The sequence below is a fragment of the Argopecten irradians genome, chromosome 9 (assembly GCF_041381155.1).
Source record: "Argopecten irradians isolate NY chromosome 9, Ai_NY, whole genome shotgun sequence".
Lineage (NCBI taxonomy): Eukaryota > Metazoa > Mollusca > Bivalvia > Pectinida > Pectinidae > Argopecten > Argopecten irradians.
The window spans coordinates 42,829,272-42,848,375 of NC_091142.1; the positions used below are offsets into that span (position 1 = coordinate 42,829,272).

The following is a 19,104-nucleotide window of genomic DNA, read 5'->3' on the forward strand; positions in this document are numbered from 1 at the left end:
TACAATAATAGTACAATAGTATTACTGAAACAATAATAGTACATTGTAGTACAATAATAGTACAATTGTAGTACAATAATAGTACATGTAGTACAATAATAGTACAGTGTAGTACAATAATAGTACAATAGTATTACTGAAACAATAATAGTACAATATATACAATTGTATTGTACAATAATAGTACAGTGTAGTACAATAATAGTACAAGTGTATACAATAATAGTACATAGTATCTGAAACAATAATAGTACAATTGTAGTACAATAATAGTACAGTGGTAGTACAATAATAGTACAGTGGTAGTACAATAATAGTACAATTGTAGTACAATAATAGTACAATAATATTACTGAAACAATAATAGTACAATTGTAGTACAATAATAGTACAGTGGTAGTACAATAATAGTACAATTGTAGTACAATAATAGTACAATTGTAGCACAATAATAGTACAATAATAGTACAATAATAATACCATAGTATTACAATAATAGCACCATAGTATTACAGAATAGAAAACATAAGTACAATAGTAGTAGCTACTAGTAGTTCGGCTCATATGATTGCCTTTTTATATAGATCTAGAACCAATGAAAGTTAAAACGGCGTTACTTTTTATATCGATCTAGAATTAAATACAGTTATAATTCCTTTAATTTTTATATCGATCTAGAGCCAATGAAGGTTTAAACTTCGTTACTTTTAAAATCAATCTGGAACCAAAGAAAGTTAAAACTCCATTACATATTTATATCGACCTAGAGTCGATAAAAGTTAAAACTCCATTACATATTTATATCGACCTAGTGTCGATGAAAGTTAAAACTCCATTACATATTTATATCGACCTAGAGTCGATAAAAGTTAAAACTCCATTACATATTTATATCGACCTAGAGTCGATAAAAGTTAAAACTCCATTACATATTTATATCGACCTAGAGTCGATGAAAGTTAAAACTCCATTACATATTTATATCGACCTAGAGTCGATGAAAGTTAAAACTCCATTATTTATTGATATCGACCTAGAGCTGATGAAAGTTAAATCTCCATTACATATTTATATCGACCTAGAGTCGATGAAAGTTAAATCTCCATTACATATTTATATCGACCTAGAGTCGATGAAAGTTAAAACTCCATTACTTATTGATATCGATCTAGAGCTGATGGAAGTTAAAACTTAAGTTAATTTTATATCGATCTACAGAGATTGTTAGTGATATATTCAGTTTGTATTCGGTTTAAAAATACATCAATAATACGACCATGAATATAAGAAATAAACGACCTCACGTGAGTAGCTATTAAATACGAAATTCAATAATTTGCATCATACATAGCTAAAGTGAGGCTCTCTAATCCGGCCCATCGGTCCAACGCCTTTCGCTTATTATGGAGGTCTAACGCCCATCGACTCAAGGCCTACCGTTTAATACGGAGTTCTGACGCTCATCGACTCGAAGCCTATCCCTTAGTACGGAGTTCTGACGCCCATCGACTCGAAGCCTATCCCTTAGTACGGAGTTCTGACGCTCATCGACTCGAAGCCTATCCCTTAGTACGGAGTTCTGACGCCCATCGACTCAAGGCCTATCGCTTATATATGGCGTTGTGACGCCCATCGACTAAAAGCTTATCGCTAAGTACGGAATTCTGACGCCCATCGACTCAATGCCTATCGCTTAGATACGGAGTTTTGACATCGATCGACTCAAGGCCTATCGCTTAGATACGGAGCTCTGACGCCCGTTTACTCAAGGCCTATTGCTTAGATACGGAGTTCTGACCCCATCGACTCAAGGGCTATTGCTTATATACGAAGTTCTGACGCCCGTTTACTCAAGGCCTATTGCTTAGATACGGAGTTTTTACCCCATCGACTCAAGGGCTATTGCTTAGATACGAAGTTCTGACGCCCGTTTACTCAAGGCCAATTGCTTAGATACGGAGCTCTGACACCCATTGGCCCCAGGCCTATTGCTTAGATACGGAGCTCTGACACCAATTGGCCCAAGGCCTATCGCTTACATACGGAGCTCTGACACCCATTAGCCCAAGGCCTATCTCTTACATACGGAGCTCTGACACCAATTGGCCCAAGGCCTATCGCTTACATACGGAGCTCTGACACCAATTGGCCCAAGGCCTATCGCTTACATACGGAGCTCTGACACCCATTAGCCCAAGGCCTATCTCTTACATACGGAGCTCTGACACCAATTGGCCCAAGGCCTATCTCTTACATACGGAGCTCTTACACCAATTGGCCCAAGGCCTATCGTTTACATACGGAGCTGCTCTGACACCCATTGGCCCAAGGCCTATCGTTCTAACACCCGTTGGTTGAAGGCCTACTATAAACCTATTGATTTCTGTATATAAGTAGTTTTTTTCATTCTAGTTTTTTTATGAATTTTAATCGAATGAGAGGTAGGTTAATTCATTCGCAAATAAAATAACTGATCATCGGACGTAAACAGACAATAATGGTAATGAGATTAAAAACGATATAAAGCTATTATATTAATAATCCGAAATAAAAGGCCAATATAAATTCAAAGTACCATCGAAATCATTTTTATGGAATATATAATCAGCAACTATAGGGCATTCTTCAGTCCAAAAATCAGACAATAATGGGCCAATAGTAAAACAAGAACCATTAACATATGTTAATAAGTCTCATTTATCAAGCAAATGTTGTTTTAATTAATTAATCATATATAGTCATCGCTTTTGAAAATAACGTGTTTTACAGTTACTTTTACATACTTTATTTTGTATATATATATTTATATACATGTATATAAACCATTAAAAATCAACACAAAATGTCGACTTATAATAAAACAATCTGTCATCAAATTATTTGTATGGAGGCTCGTGTGAGATATGCTAAATATCAGTAAATCATTTGTATGGAGGCTCGTGTAAGACATGCTAAATATCAGTAAATCATTTGTATGGAGGCTCGTGTAAGACATGTTAAATGTCAGTATACCATGTGTATGTACCATTTGTTTGGAAGCTCGTTTGAGAAATGTCCCTGTAAATATAACCAGGTATCCCGAGAAACTTAACATTCTTTATCAAACATAAAGATATTGTTTTCGATATAACGGTGGCACATTTGATTAACTTATTTGATTGTTAGCCGATATCCGGTCATAGGTTTAAAGGTCATATGTCAGTAACATAAAGCAGATAGTAGCTTTGACATTTTATTCTGTAATCGTTGCCGGTTGCCTATGTTTTGATGGTTATATTATCCATATTCATATATTATCACAAAATGTTGTAGGCTCAAACGTTCATCGTCTCCAACAGAAAAGCTACAATGTACCAGTGACATATATCTGATAGTAACCTAGCCTTTTCCCTGATAGCTAATCTACACTATGAATTGCTGGATGTACAATTCGACTTTCGATTCTAATAGCAACCTAGCCTTTTCCCTGATAGCTAATCTAAAATGAATTGCTGGATGTACAACTCGACTTTCGATTCTGACAGTAGCCTTGCTTTTTCCCTGGCATCAATAAGCAAATCCTGTGACAAAGACCCGGTAACCAGCAGCCTGACGAGAGAGAGGCGATGTGACGGTTTACACTTCCTCTCAAGGACTTCCATCAAACAATCCCTCGACACCACCCCTCCACACCTCATCAGGCTCTTGATCACTTTGATGTCCCCTAACTTCACAGCGTTAAATAATGCTGCATTCTTCTCGGCTGTATCCCATTGTCGAGCGTTCAGGACTATCTCCACAGCTGGATGGCGATCTGATGATTTCCAATTTTTGTGAATCGCGCTCTCCAGACCTTTGTCTGTGAACTCTGCTCCTTTTTCGAAAAGCATTTTCATCAGCTTGAAGAGTCCCATTTTTATACACATTTGCAGTGCAGTATTTATTTGTTCTTTACTGAAGTGACGGTGTTCCAGCACATACATTGCAAGTGGGTAAGAGTCATATCCAGCTGGCTTTTGTTTTATTGCATCTTCGAGACTTTGATCACTGAACGTGGCCCCATGTTCATGCAAGTAGAATACAACACCAGTATTACCAAGTCTCAGAGCTTTGCTCATCGCCTTCATCAGTAGCTCAGTGGACCATGATCTAGATTCTACTACCAGTCGGACCATACTTATTGCATCGTAATTACCATAGTTTCCTGCATTTTCCATGGAATTTAATAAACTGTCATCGTGACATGGACTATTCAGCTTTCTTAACCAATGTTCAACTACATCTATATTGCCCTGACGAATTTCCTCGTCCACAACAGAGGCCAGTTCATCATGTCTATCATTGCTTTCCAATATCTCCATTATAGCTTCCTTCAAGTACTTGTTCTTTTTTAGGTTCAACAAAACATCTGTAGGAACTGTATCTCTTTCTCCCATGCGAAGAAGTAGACGAAGTAGAGAACCGTGTTCTTTTCTTTCGCAACCAACATAAATAGCTTCATCAAGCAACTCATGTGACCAATTGCGAGCTTTAAGGATGAACTTGATCATTTTTAGCTTACTATGGTGTTCAACGTTCCACTGAAGAACATCTTTCAGACTCGAATCGTTGAATATTGCCCCGTTCTCGTTCAGGTATTGGACAACATCTGGTCTGCAAAGAACCAAAGCCAGATGTAAGGCTTCGGTTAGTTGGTCAACCGACCATTCTCTAGATATCTTAACATACATCAAAGCCGTCTTCACATCATTGGTTCTTCGTACAGCGGTAGACAAGGCATCGCTTCTGAAAGTTCCGCCTTTTTCTTCGAGAAACCTGACAGTTCCTAATGATCCCGAGTCTAAAGCGGCGTGGATAGCATCATTAATTTGCTCCTGTGACCAATCATGGTTGCAGAAAACGTATTCGACAGTTTCCGGAACCGACACGTCAAATGTCAATGCTTTAGGAATAAATATGTCAGGTAAAGACATATGCAAGTTCTCTCCTCCATATGTAAGAATTTCATGCCACAGAAGACGTAATTCTTCGTTATCGTTCAGTCGAATTTTGTAACTCTTTCCAACTGGATCTCCACATCGTTTCGACACGCTCATCAAAGCTGATTCGTTGAATCGTGCTCCGCCTTCAAAAAGTTTCTCTATGGCGGCGGGTACTCCAGAGTTTACGGCAGCAGCCAGAGCGTCGTTAAGACATGAAGCTGTCCAATTTGCTGTTTTCATAATGACTTCAACGATGTTTTCAACCTCAAAAATATTTAATCCCGCCATGCGGACAAAGTCGTCATGCGAAGGTTCACAACCAGTTCTGATCAAAACTTCCACGTGGCCAGTTTTGTTGAGATGGATAGCTTGGGAAAGTATGGCGTCCAACTGTGGTTTATCAACATTTGATGAGAAAAGAAGGAAGCGGAACATATCCAAATTACAACTATGCAGCGCATGTTGGACAACCTTTCCGTCAATAAGTCCAAAAATCTTTTTTTATTGTAATGACGTCACTCAGCATTTTGTGTTTTGAATCTAGAATAATCGTTAACAGGCGATAGCGGTGCACGGCTAATTCGGGTGACTGAAATATAGCATGTAGCACATCAAAATCCATTTCGTCAGCAGCTCTCGTCATATCAGCAGGGCTCAGACTAGTGAGGTCTAAAGCCTTAGTGTTGGTGTAAGTTTTCTGTTCGATATACTGATCCTTTATCACCTTCACTTTACACTCACTCCTGCTCTCTTTAATGACCTCACGAATGTGATCCGGAGTCTTTTCACTGATGTGTTTCTTTACCTCAGCATCTGTCCATATATTTTTAGACAAGACAAACTTAACTAGTTTTTCATTGTTTGAGCTAATGGCAAACTCGAGACATTTTTCAGTGAGAAAAGCTCCTTTCTTGAGAAGAACTGACATGGATTGCAAGCTCACACGTTCAAGTGCCCGTAACAAAGCCCTCTGCAATGCTCTCACATAAGTTATAAAACCTTCTTCTTTGACAATAAACTCGTCCATATTGTATCTGAAAAACGCTCTCAAAAAGAAAACATTGCTTGCGCAACTTTCAAGCAGAGTGTTTGTACGAAAAAATATAAAACCACGACTCCTATGAGCCCGTAAGAAAGCTTTTGTATCGCCTTCTGTGGTGATAAACTCAAACAGACAGTCTGCAAGTTTTTGGTTACGGAACCTGGGAAATGATTCTAAGGTTATTTTTCCGAATATATCACTTTTTGTGATCATTTTATGGATCCTCTTAGCCAAAAGTTTGTAACATTCTGGAGGTACATACAGGGTACACATGTCATCCTGACAATCTTCAGAGACATCCAGCAGTTCCAGTATAACCCGGTCGCTACATTTTTCTAAAATCATACCTGGATTTTCTTTTCCAAACAACAAACTGACACTATCAGCTATGGATTGATGGCTGAAAGTGAACACGGTGTTCCTTCTCGTCAGATATGTACCGTCTAGGGCGTCTAGAGCGTGTTTAAGTACAGTCAGTACGTTGTCTGTGTGGGCAACACCGCAAACTTCTGCGTACAGCTTGAGGGTGTTGTAGTCGTCTGGTGGCATTTTAAAGCGATTGAGCGATTTGGTGTCTATACTGTGGTCTTTTAAGAAGCAATAAACCAGTGCAAAGTACTTGTGGGGTTCAGTCAGCCTCGTCTTCTCTATCTCTTCTGTCAGTGTTCTGTCAGGATGCATGAAAAACAACTCCCCCTTCTTGAAAAATGTATCATTAGTGAAAAATAGCTTACAGATTTGAGCAAATCCTATAGAATGTTTTGATGGAAAATTGGCCACTGACAGACTTCCTAGAAGAGAACTGAAAATGTCCATTCCAGTATTTCTGTGACTACGGTTAAAATATTTTTCATAAATGCTTAATCGTTCGTCATCGGTCAGTCTCATGTCATCAGTCAAGTCGACGGTTTTCTTTTCAGAAAGAAAGTGATCATTTACCATTTCTTTCAGTACCCCTGATTCCCGCCTGGCATCCTTAAGTATATGTGTACGAGACGTCGCTACCATACACACATTTTTCAATCGTAAACTAGCTAATATTCTCTCAAAGAAAGGTTTCCAATCATTCAGAAGTCCTAACTGAAAGTTGGTCTTCCCAAACATGTCGTCCACAAACACGACGATATCGTCTTTGTCGTTAACCACGTCTCCCCAATCCTGAGGAGTTGTTACAATGACAGGTGTCTTAGCTTTGATCTCGTCGTCTAGGATACCGTCTCTAAGCTTCCTACATACTTCTCTGCCTAGAGTTGTCTTCCCTTCCCCAGTGACTCCTGATATCATCACCATGTTGTAATCCTTCAGACTTTGAACTACAGCTTTCTCGGCCTCTATCCTGGTAACTAGAATTGCCTCAGTTTCTTCAATGTGTACTTTTAGCATGGTGTCAGCATTTTCTGTACATAAAAAGAAATAAATAATTTTATGATAGCACATAAGTTTTAACGTTAAAATGTGTAGAAAGCAGTTTTGGGCTTGATAAATAGGGCTTTTACACTGAATTAAACAAGAAAACTAATATAGACATAGTGATAACCAGTATCATGACACAACCCTGTGTATAATGAAAGTTAAAACATCGAATGAGGTGACGTTACACTAAATATATGTTCTTCATAAACTTATCTTAAAGATGGATTCATGTGTATTTGCACTCAAGTGTCGTTTTCCACAGACATTTCATTGTTTTCACAGAAGTTTTTTTTGCTTCCATGATATTTCATTTTTGTATTTTACGCGTAACTCTTTAGTAAGTGGTGAATTGATAGTATAAACGCCGTTGACTTCAAACAAATGCTACTCGTCATTATCTTAATTTGAGTATGTCACGTGCAATATGGACCCGCACGGATGAATATATATTCGTCTGCATCATAAACTGTTACTATTATCAGGAATATTCATTACGTGTATAAACACATGTGTAGCAATGTTATTCCGTTAATGTTACCATCGCATCTCTTTGGTCAATGCTTCCGTGAGTATCATAAAATGTTGTACAATGTATAATTATGTACATTCCAATGACGTTGCAATGTTTAAATATTGTGTCCGTAACGCTGTTTTGTTTGCTACAGCATTACACCCTATGATGTATTTGCCACATCTTTGTTACATAAAAATGTGTAGGATATGGCAGATCGACACCACTCTATCTGTTGGATGAAGCTTAACCATAATGACCTGTTCCTACACCAGAAGCATGACAAGTCCCATTGCATACAGTGGACGCCCGAAAATATCAATATAACAAATGTACAGCTACCCTACTTATGTTTGGATGCTATTAAATATTTACATTTGCCACATAGACTCGCATTACTCCAATGCTAATACTATGATCTGCATTATGGGTTAATAAATCTAGTGGATGTTCCAATTTAATACTATCAAGTTGTTCTGTAGATGCTTTGGTGGTGACGCAGAACGATACAACTGATCTTGTCGCTGAAACTTTGTCATAAACAATCAACACGGTTATCACAGAATTTTACCTTCAAGCAGAATTCTTTTTTGACTTTTCGGTTTGGCTTTGGTATTGTCATCGTTCTCCTTCTCCACTGTAGCCTCTGGAAAGATATTGGACGTTTTTTGGGCAGTTTAGTTTCAAATGAAACACACATACAAGTAACTGTAAAATAATGAACTACTGTAAACCGCGGTATTTTAATTTAAATAATACACATATACCAGTAAATATAAAATGATCAACTACTGTAAACCGGGGTATTTTCATGTAGATGATACACACATACAAGTATTATATATATATAAAAATGTAAAATGATGAACTACTACAAACCGGGGTATTTTCATGTAAATATTACACACATACAAGTAAATATAAAATGATGAACTACTGTAAACCGGGGTATTATCATATGTGTACACTGTACAGTACTGTTAGGGTCTTGTAATGCTTGTGTCTTATATGTATTATGTGGGATAAACCATCATGGGAGGGAATGAGATGAAAGATATTATGTGATACATTTAAGGATCTTTCTAAATTGAGTAAACACATGGATGAATCTGCTCTAAGATTCCTGGACAAGACTCTAAACGTAATTAAAGACATTTATCGTGACATCATATTTGACAGGATAGATGTGAAGGCATTATAAACTAGATGTGGTGAAGGCCCAGACAAATGTTCTGAGAATGAATTGTCTGAATGTAACAAGCCTACTGACATTACCACCCCACCAACACAGTTGCTAATGGCCTCAAACAATAAACAGTCAATCAAAAAAGTGAAAAGCAAACATTATCATTTTTACTTAGACAGGGATAAGATTATTCGTGGTAAAATGAAAATATCCTGGAAAACTCCTTGAATTTTGCATGGCCAAGTCTGTATGAACTTTGTGGTTTAAATCGTTTATTGGGGACACTAATCTGTAAAACATTTGGCCCCCTCCCCTGAGTCACATATTGAACTTTATCCTGTACATGGCAGATAAAGGTATGTCCCCTGCCACTGTGGCCACCTAAATAGCAGGCTTGAATTTTTATGTGAAAAGTAGGGATCGAGCGAGGAACTTCTGTCTAATTTCTTGTTAAAAAGCTTATTTCCAGTATGAAAAAAAACAGAAGTCTGTACATGAACTTAGGGCACCTATCACCTCTGATATACTTTCAAAGATCTAAGGGCTGTACCTCTTGTTTGTATTTCTACTAAGTCACGAGTCTAAATTGTTCTAATCAGCTTTCCTAATAGCAATTTTTTTGGTTTCTTTAGGGTAGGTGAATTAGCTGTTACAAAGAAAGACATGGTAGATAGGGTCTTCGCCCTGAAGGATATTTCTAAAGATCATTCACTAGAAATAAATCTTCTTTACTCAAAAATTGATCAAGCAGGGATCAGTTGTACAGAGTGCATTCCTCGAATGTCAGGGAAATATTGCCCAGTATACCATGCATATGAGCAGTATCTTGCTGTTAGGCACAGGAACCCATGTCCAGTCTTCTGTCATTTTTATCATTCTTATTTATCAAGATTATCTGTTTGCAGCAGTATTAAAAAAAGTTATTGTTATTACAGGATTAGAGGAAAAGAAATACAAAACACATTCATTTAGGATAGGAGTAGCCACAGAGGCAGTGAACAGGGTTTTATCTGAGAGAGATATTCAGCTCTTAGGGCGTAGGCGGTCCAATACTTTCAAGCGCTATATCGGGCTACCTAAGTCTTGCATGCTTCATATTCGTTTATAAATTTTAATTACTTATCCAGTCACTCTAAATACAGAGCATTGGCTCCCCTTGCTTTTATTTTCATCCTTGTTCCTAATGTGCTAATTTTAGCCTTAAGATTTCAGGGAATCCAGTACGTAGATTTTAGATTGTAGGCTCTTCACTTGTGAAGCGTGCATCATTTCACACCTCTAGTCGTCTGGGTGGCAGACATCTTGGTCTTCAACACAAGATTTGTTCTATATGGTGGAGAGGTCAAAGCGGTATGAAATGGGATTCTGTTGTAACACAAGTATTGGACGTTGTCATTGTTTTAGGGGAACCATCTATGCTCTTAATCCATTGTGGGGCTAATGACATCATCGAGATTAGTCCTCTGGTTCTAGGGGAGCAGATATGTAGGGACATAAGCTATCTTATATAAACACTGCCTAATACACTTATAGTCTCAGATGTTACCTCGAGGCACTTGGCGAGGTTCTGAGAACGTTTCTGCTGCCATTCGTGCATGTATAAGAGTTAACAGCCGTGGCAACTCTTGTGTTGGATTTAATATAGGTGGTGGCTACATAAAAAACCGATATAAAAATCGATAAAGTCGAACTATTCAACAATGATAAGGTTCATTGAAGTAACATCGGCAATAACATTTTTCTTAAATTGATTCAGGGTGGTATAGAAAATTAAAATTAAAAAAAAAAAATGGTATTCGAGGGGGACAGGATATAAATAAAAACACGGTTATTGATACTTTGTTAGCTTCGTTCCCCACTGCATATATATGGTATTTATTATTTGTGGCGGTGGCACACATAATTCATCAATTTTGTGTGCCATTTGGCAGGACTTCGCTAACATTAAGGAAGAATTAAATTATAATTGATACACATTTAAGTGAAATTCACAAAATCTGTTCATCATTGGTTACTCCTTGATCAGCAAACCTATTTGCATAAGTAAAAAAACTCTTGTATTCAATACTCAGTGAACTTGTATTATTTGATCTGATTAATTGCACTTTATGCTTATTTGATTTGATCTATTGTATTCATGCCAATGGGGCAGTTAATGACGCCCCATTTTGATTCTTGTTTTGTATGGGCAGTGATTGACGCCCTCTTGATTACATGGGCAGTTATTGACGCCCTCTTGTCTTGTATGGGCAATGATTGACGCCCTCTTGTTTGCATGGGCCGTTATTGACGCCCTCTTGTTTGCACGGGCCGTTATTGACGCCCTCTTGTTTGCACGGGCCGTTATTGACACCCTCTTGTTTGCACGGGCCGTTATTGACGCCCTCTTGTTTGCACGGGCCGTTATTGACGCCCTCTTGTTTGCACGGGCCGTTATTGACGCCCTCTTGTTTGCATGGGCCGTTATAGACGCCCTCTTGTTTGCATGGGCCGTTATTGACGCCCTCTTGTTTGCTTGGGCCATTATTGACGCCGTCTGGCATGGTATGGGCAGTTATTGACGCCCCTTTTGAAAATAAACACCGTGGCCCATACCTTCATTTTGTGTTTGTTGTTGTATCTAATAATACAAGTTATTCATGAGTATAGAATAACTTGATTTATTTAAGAAACAACACTGAGTTTGCTTGGGTACGTTATGGTTTAGTTATTTTCTCGAGTTATCTCCCTTTATATCCACTGTGTGTGGTTAATATCTAACAGAGTACCAGAGTTGCTTCCCTTTGATACTTCCATTTCCGTCGCGGTGAATATTGAAAACCCTCCCACCTCACCGCTTTACTAGGTATTGTTTCTGCCGTAGTTTTCTCTTTTTTTGCAGATCATGGCAATGACAGTGCAGGGTTGGTTCGCGCGTTGCAGTCAATTTGTGGTGGACTTTGTGATCAGTGATTTGGACTTACTAAATTCCGGTCTTTGTTTTGCAATCACTTGTGACATTACTTGGTTTGTATTTGAGTTATTTATCCCAGAAAAGCCTAGTATTTGCATCTTTAGATTTGTGATATCATTAAGCAAATTGGCAAGAAGTGGTAGGACTTCGCTAACATTAAGGAAGAATTAAATTATAATTGATACACATTTAAGTGAAATTCACAAAATCTGTTCATCATTGGTTACTCCTTGATCAGCAAACCTATTTGCATAAGTAAAAAAAACTCTTGTATTCAATACTCAGTGAACTTGTATTATTTGATTTGATTAATTGCACTTTATGCTTATTTGATTTGATCTATTGTATTCATGCCAATGGGGCAGTTAATGACGCCCCATTTTGATTCTTGTTTTGTATGGGCAGTGATTGACGCCCTCTTGATTACATGGGCAGTGATTGACGCCCTCTTGTCTTGTATGGGCAGTGATTGACGCCCTCTTGTCTTGTATGGGCCGTTATTGACGCCCTCTTGTTTGCATGGGCCGTTATTGACGCCCTCTTGTTTGCTTGGGCCGTTATTGACGCCCTCTGGCATGGTATGGGCAGTTATTGACGCCCTCTATCATGGCAAGAGTAGTTATTGACGCCCTCTGGCATGGTATGGGCCGTTATTGACACCCTCTTGTTTACATGGGCCGTTATTGACGCCCTCTTGTTTGCACGGGCCGTTATTGACGCCCTTTTGTTTGCATGGGCCGTTCTTGACGCCCTCTTGTTTGCATGGGCCGTTATTGACGCCCTCTTGTTTGCTTGGGCCGTTATTGACGCCCTCTGGCATGGTATGGGCCGTTATTGACGCCCTCTGGCATGGTATGGGCAGTTATTGACGCCCCTTTGAAAATAAACACAGTGGCCAATACCTTCATTTTGTGTTTGTTGTTGTATTTAATAACACACATACAAGTAAGTTAAAAATTGTGAAATTCTGTAAACCGGGGTATTTTCATGTAAATGATACACACATACAAGTAAGTTAAAAATTGTGAACTATTGTAACCTGTGGTATTTTCATGTAAATGATACACACATACAAGTAAGTTTAAAATTGTGAATTATTGTAACCTGTGGTATTTTCATGTAAATGATACACACATACAAGTAATCATATATATATAAACCTAAAATGATGAACTATTGTAACCTGTGGTATTTCCATGTAAATGGTACACACATACAAGTAATTATATATATAAAAATGTAAAATGAGAACTACATTGAACCGAGATTTTTTCATGTAAATGATACAGATACAAGTAATTGTGTATATATAAATGTAAAATGATGAACTACTGTAAACCGAGGTTTTTCATTTAATAACACACACGTACAAGTTAATGTCAAATGATGAACTATTGGAAACCGAGGTATTTTCATGTAAAGACACAAACATACAAGTAAATGTAAAATGATGAACTTCTGGAAACCGAGGTATTTTCATGTAAATGACACACACATACAAGTGAATGTAAGATGATTAACTACTGTAAACCGGGGTATTTTTATGCAAATGATACAAACATACAAGTAAATGTAAAATGATGAACTACTGTAAACCGGGGTATTTTCGCGGCTAGTTATTTTCGTATTTTATTTTTTTAATATTTTTTATTCAATTTTTATCATAATAAACAATACAAGACAATACAAAACATAAACTTGCATATCTTTACATGCATGCATACCTATAAATGTACATGTATATATCATACAGAATATAGATAATAATTAATTTTGTAGGTCTAAAGTTGAGTATTTTACTTTCTATTATAGTTTAAGTAGAGATGGAATTATGTAGAAATTTGTTTTTAAATAAAGGAATTGTGAAATGTATAACCGCATTGAATTTTGTTTTTATACCTAGTCTACACGCACACACCCTCACATACACACTATCAAACTTACATATATATATAAACAGTATAGTTACATACATAATATCTACCCATAAACATACGTACACACGCACATATTCATGCATATATATACCCGCGCATGACATGTACACATACATTTATACATGTACACAAACACACATACCCTCACTCACCCATATGCATATACATACATAAAGACGCGAAACAAAAATATTATTACATGGGGACGGGGGACAGGGGGGAGCAAGCCCGAGACTGAATTATTGTTACTAAATAATACAGCATTGATAAATAACTAGTAACTAGATCAGATGCAATATATACATTGTATATAAGTAACATAAAAAATTATAAATGAAGCCATTTTTCCAATTTACTTTGCAAATCAATGCTATTTCTATATACTTTATGGTTTTTTTATTAAAAATTTATGTGATTTTAGTTCGAAGCGTATATGGTTTTTTAAGCTTGTTAAGCTGATTTCATTTTCAAAACATTTCATTTTAAATATGTATTGTTTAATAATAAGTAAAATAAGATTGTCGATAATTAAGTCAGCATCACAGAAGCTAAATGTTCCCAAAATAAATTCCTGTTTTACCCAATTAACTTCAATATTTATGGCTGTAAGCGCATGTTTAAATTCTCTCATTAAATTATGAACTTTATCACATTCCCAAAACAGATGTTCAATTGTTTCCAGGTGAGTTTTACAAAAAGTGCAGGACGGGTCTTGTTTTATTCCCATTTTATGTAAAAAAAAAAGTGTTTGTTGTTAAAATTCGATGATTTATTCTATATTGTAGCCATCTTATTTTTGTGCTATGTGTGGTTCTAAAGGGACTTGTGTATATTTCTTTCCATTGATTTTCATCTATGTTAAAAGTTAAAGACCATTTTTGTTGTGATGTAGGTTTGATTTCATTTTGACATAACACTCTATATATATCTTGAGCACCCTTCGACTTCCTCAGTATGATGCTTAAATTTAGAGGAATATTCGGTAAACACACAGGCATTTCAGAAAGGATAGGATGTTGTTTGCTATTCACATATTGTTTTACTGCTCTAATTATACAACAGTATGTCAAAAAATTGGATCTAATACCATATCTATCTTGAAATTCAACAAAATCATAAAATGAACCATCTTCTTTGATAAGATCGTATATGAAAAATACACCTTTATTATACCATTCATTATAGAAGACTGGTTTGTTATTAATTCTGATATGTTGATTATACCATATTGGATTTTTGCATATGTGATCATCATATCTTAGATGAATCTATCGGTTTTTTCCATGCTTCGAGGACATCTTTCCAAAATAAATTAGTACATCCATCTAAGGTTTTCTGAAGTTTACATGTTCCACAATTAGCTAGTGAATACTTATCAATATATTTGTCCAAAATGCACATCCAACTAACCTCATCCTTATATATTCTTCTTACCCATGTTGCTTTAAGAGCTGTTATAATGGATTTTAAATTAATCATTTTCAAGCCATCCTCTTTGTATGATTTAACAATGATGTCACGTTTAATTTTACCTGTTTTTTCACTCCATAAAAATTCATATAATATGCTGTTGATTTTCTTTATATAAGAATCATGTGGTGTTGGAAGTGCTATAAAGAAGTGATTAAATTGGGAAATAATTAATGTTTTTATTACAGTTATCTTTTACCAATTGGAGAAAAATTTCTTCTGTTCCATTAGTTTATAAGAGTCTTTAGTTTAACAAGCTTTTTGTCGAAGTTTAGCTGAGCAATTCTATGTAAGTCAACATCGTATTCAATGCCTAACAGATTAAATTTTGTTATACCCCATGAGAGATTATAATTTTCGTATTTTAATGGTCATCGACAATCTCACGGACAATTTCACGGCGAAAATCTAACAACGACAATCTCATGGCGACAATCTCACGGCGACAATGTCACAACGACAATCTCACAATGACAGTCTCACAATGACAATCTCACAACGACAATCTCACAATGGCAATCTCACAACGACAATCTCACAACGACAATCTTACAACCACAATATCACAACGACAATATCCGGGCGACAATCTCACGGAGACCGGAATTCGCAGTATACTAGTGAAACGCTCTATGTACTGGCAGTTGATTCGTGTTGGCTGCGAAACACTACTGAATATTATTTTCAGATCTTTCTCCATCAATAAAGTAAATGTAAAATGTAATATTTTGGAATATTCAATCACAATAGAATATGTAACAGGATTGATAATGAAATCTTATTCTCTGTTAAACGCTACATTTATATGTAGGTGTTTACAAACGTCACTTAAAGTAAGGAGACTAGTCTACGTCGTCACAGATTGTCATGCCGTGTAAATAGGCCGTGTAAATAGATGGCTTATGAAATAAGTCAACTTTATTAAGAGAAATCTAATATTGAAAAATGAATAAAATTCGCAAATAATGTCTGATTAAACCTTAGCGTTTAGCCATTCTCATTTAATCTGCTACTAAATATATATTGTGTGTAATTATATATTAATCATCAAGCTACCCCATGCATGTTACGTCCACTAACGTAGTCCAAGAGGTATACTGATGGGTCGCAATTTTTGTTGCAAAGTTTTCTTTCGATAACAGCATATATAGTAATCTCGGGTGATGAACATTGTACATACACTTAGGTCCTTACACCCAATGTTTATCTAATATCGTCAATAATTTATATGGATAATACAGTAAACACATTAATTAACACCAAAACAAAATATATCAAGACACGTACGAAGAGAAAAGATTTAACCTGATTCATTAGGTGTGATACAACTCTGGATTGCATGTAGTATATTTAGTATTTATTTGTTAATTTAAAGCTACCCGACTTATATACAAACCTGTGTGTACAACTGTCTGTTCCCCCGTACACAGATTTTCAGCATGTTTCACTTTCATAGTCTCAACTTTTATCTCATCTTTATATTTCCTCTTGTCAATATAAGTTATGTTTACTGAAACATGGGAGAAATGAGAATTAAACTGACATACATTTGATGATGAATCTCATTGTGTTCAATAAATGATAAAGTGACATCTTTCGAACATGTCTGTAGATATCGTCAGTGGAATTAATTTGTCAGTCTGACTGTCTAAAAATGTAACGTATTCTCCTAATTATAATCACGAAAACAATCAGAGCGTGATTAAACGTTCCCGTAACCATCTCTGTTGTATATAAATTATGGAATTTGAATTAGATTTTGTGACAGGTGCCGTTACACGTTTACTGTTTAGAAACACCTGGTCGTATATTTGTATTGACATGTTCCCTTTATAATTACTTTGCTTTTAATTATATTTTTGTTCACTAGTTTAAGCTATCTTATTTTTTTGATATAGAAAAATAAACACACATACAGAAATAGCTATTGAATTTACCTTGCTGGAGAGCTGTTGGGTTGGAGACCGCTCCAGAGGATGTTCCGGGTATAGCGACCGCTCCAGTGGAGGTTCCGGGTATCGCTTCTGCTCCAGCATTCTCGCTCGATACACTACTTCCGGTGTGGATAGGGATCAATGCTTCCATAAACTGACTAACTCTATCAGCTCCTACTGGATTGACGTTACTATCTGTTTTTGTTACAGAAACAAAGAATTAAACAATATTTACTATCGGTAATGTAAAAACAACAGACAATAGAACAACACCTACTATCGGTAATGTAAAAACAACAGACAATAGAACAATATCTACTATGTGTAATGTCAAACCAACAGACACTAGAACAATATCTATAATGTGTAATGTCAAAACAACAGACAATAGAACAATATCTGCTATGTGTAATTTCAAACCAACAGACAATAGAACAATATCTACTATATGTTATGTCAAAACAGCAGACAATAGAACAATATCTACTATGTGTAATGTCAAACCAACAGACACTAGAACAATATTTATAATGTGTAATGTCAAAACAACAGACAATAGAACAATATCTGCTATTAAAATGTGTAATGTCAAAACAACAGACAATAGAACAATATCTACTATGTGTAATGTCAAAACAACAGACAATAGAACAATATCTACTATGTGTAATTTCAAACCAACAGACAATAGAACAATATCTACTATGTGTAATGTCAAACCAACAGACAATAGAAAAATATCTACTATGTGTAATGTCATACCAACAGACAATAGAACAATATTTATAATGTGTAATGTCAAAACAACAGACAATAGAACAGTATCTGCTATTAAAATGTGAAATGTAAAAAGAACAGACAATAGAACAACACCTACTATCGGTAATGTAAAAACAACAGACAATAGAACAATATCTACTATATGTTTTGTCAAAACAACAGACAATAGAACAATATCTACTATGTGTAATGTCAAAACAACAGACAATAGAACAATATCTACTATATGTTTTGTCAAAACAACAGACAATAGAACAATATCTACTATGTGTAATGTCAAAGCAACAGACAATAGAACAATATCTACTATGTGTAATGTCAAACCAACAGACACTAGAACAATATCTACTATATGTTATGTAATGTCAAAACAACAGACAATAGAACAATATCTACTATGTGTAATGTCAAACCAACAGACAATAGAACAATATCTTATAATGTGTAATGTCAAAACAACAGACAATAGAACAATATCTACTATGTGTAATGTCAAACCAACAGACACTAGAACAATATCTATAATGTGTAATGTCAAAACAACAGACAATAGAACAATATCTGCTATTAAAATGTGTAATGTAAAAAGAACAGACAATAGAACAATATCTACTATGCGTAATTTCAAACCAACAGACAATAGAACAATATCTACTATATGTTATGTCAAAACAACAGAAAATAGAACAATATCTACTATGTGTAATGTCAAAACAACAGAAAATAGAACAATAGCTACTATGTGTAATGTCAGAACAACAGAAAATAGAACAATAGCTACTATGTGTAATGTCAGAACAACAGAAAATAGAACAATATCTACTATGTGTAATGTCAAAAATACAGATAGTAAAACAATATCTACTATCGGTAAAGTCAAAACAACAGACAGTAGAACAATATCTACTATCGGTTAT

The 19,104-nt window shown here is 35.9% G+C and overlaps 1 protein-coding gene across 1 annotated transcript in view; it reads right to left on the bottom strand.

Moving 5' to 3' along the window:
- Positions 1 to 274: 274 nt before the first annotated feature.
- The window catches only part of LOC138332384 (uncharacterized), a 34,625-nt gene continuing 15,795 nt past the window's right edge, over positions 275 to 19,104 (bottom strand). Inside the window, 5 exon segments of the mRNA XM_069280461.1 lie at positions 275 to 5,462; positions 5,464 to 7,400; positions 8,499 to 8,573; positions 16,870 to 16,983; positions 17,411 to 17,602. Coding sequence (XP_069136562.1) covers positions 3,474 to 5,462; positions 5,464 to 7,400; positions 8,499 to 8,573; positions 16,870 to 16,983; positions 17,411 to 17,602 — 4,307 coding nt within the window. The 3' untranslated portion in view covers positions 275 to 3,473.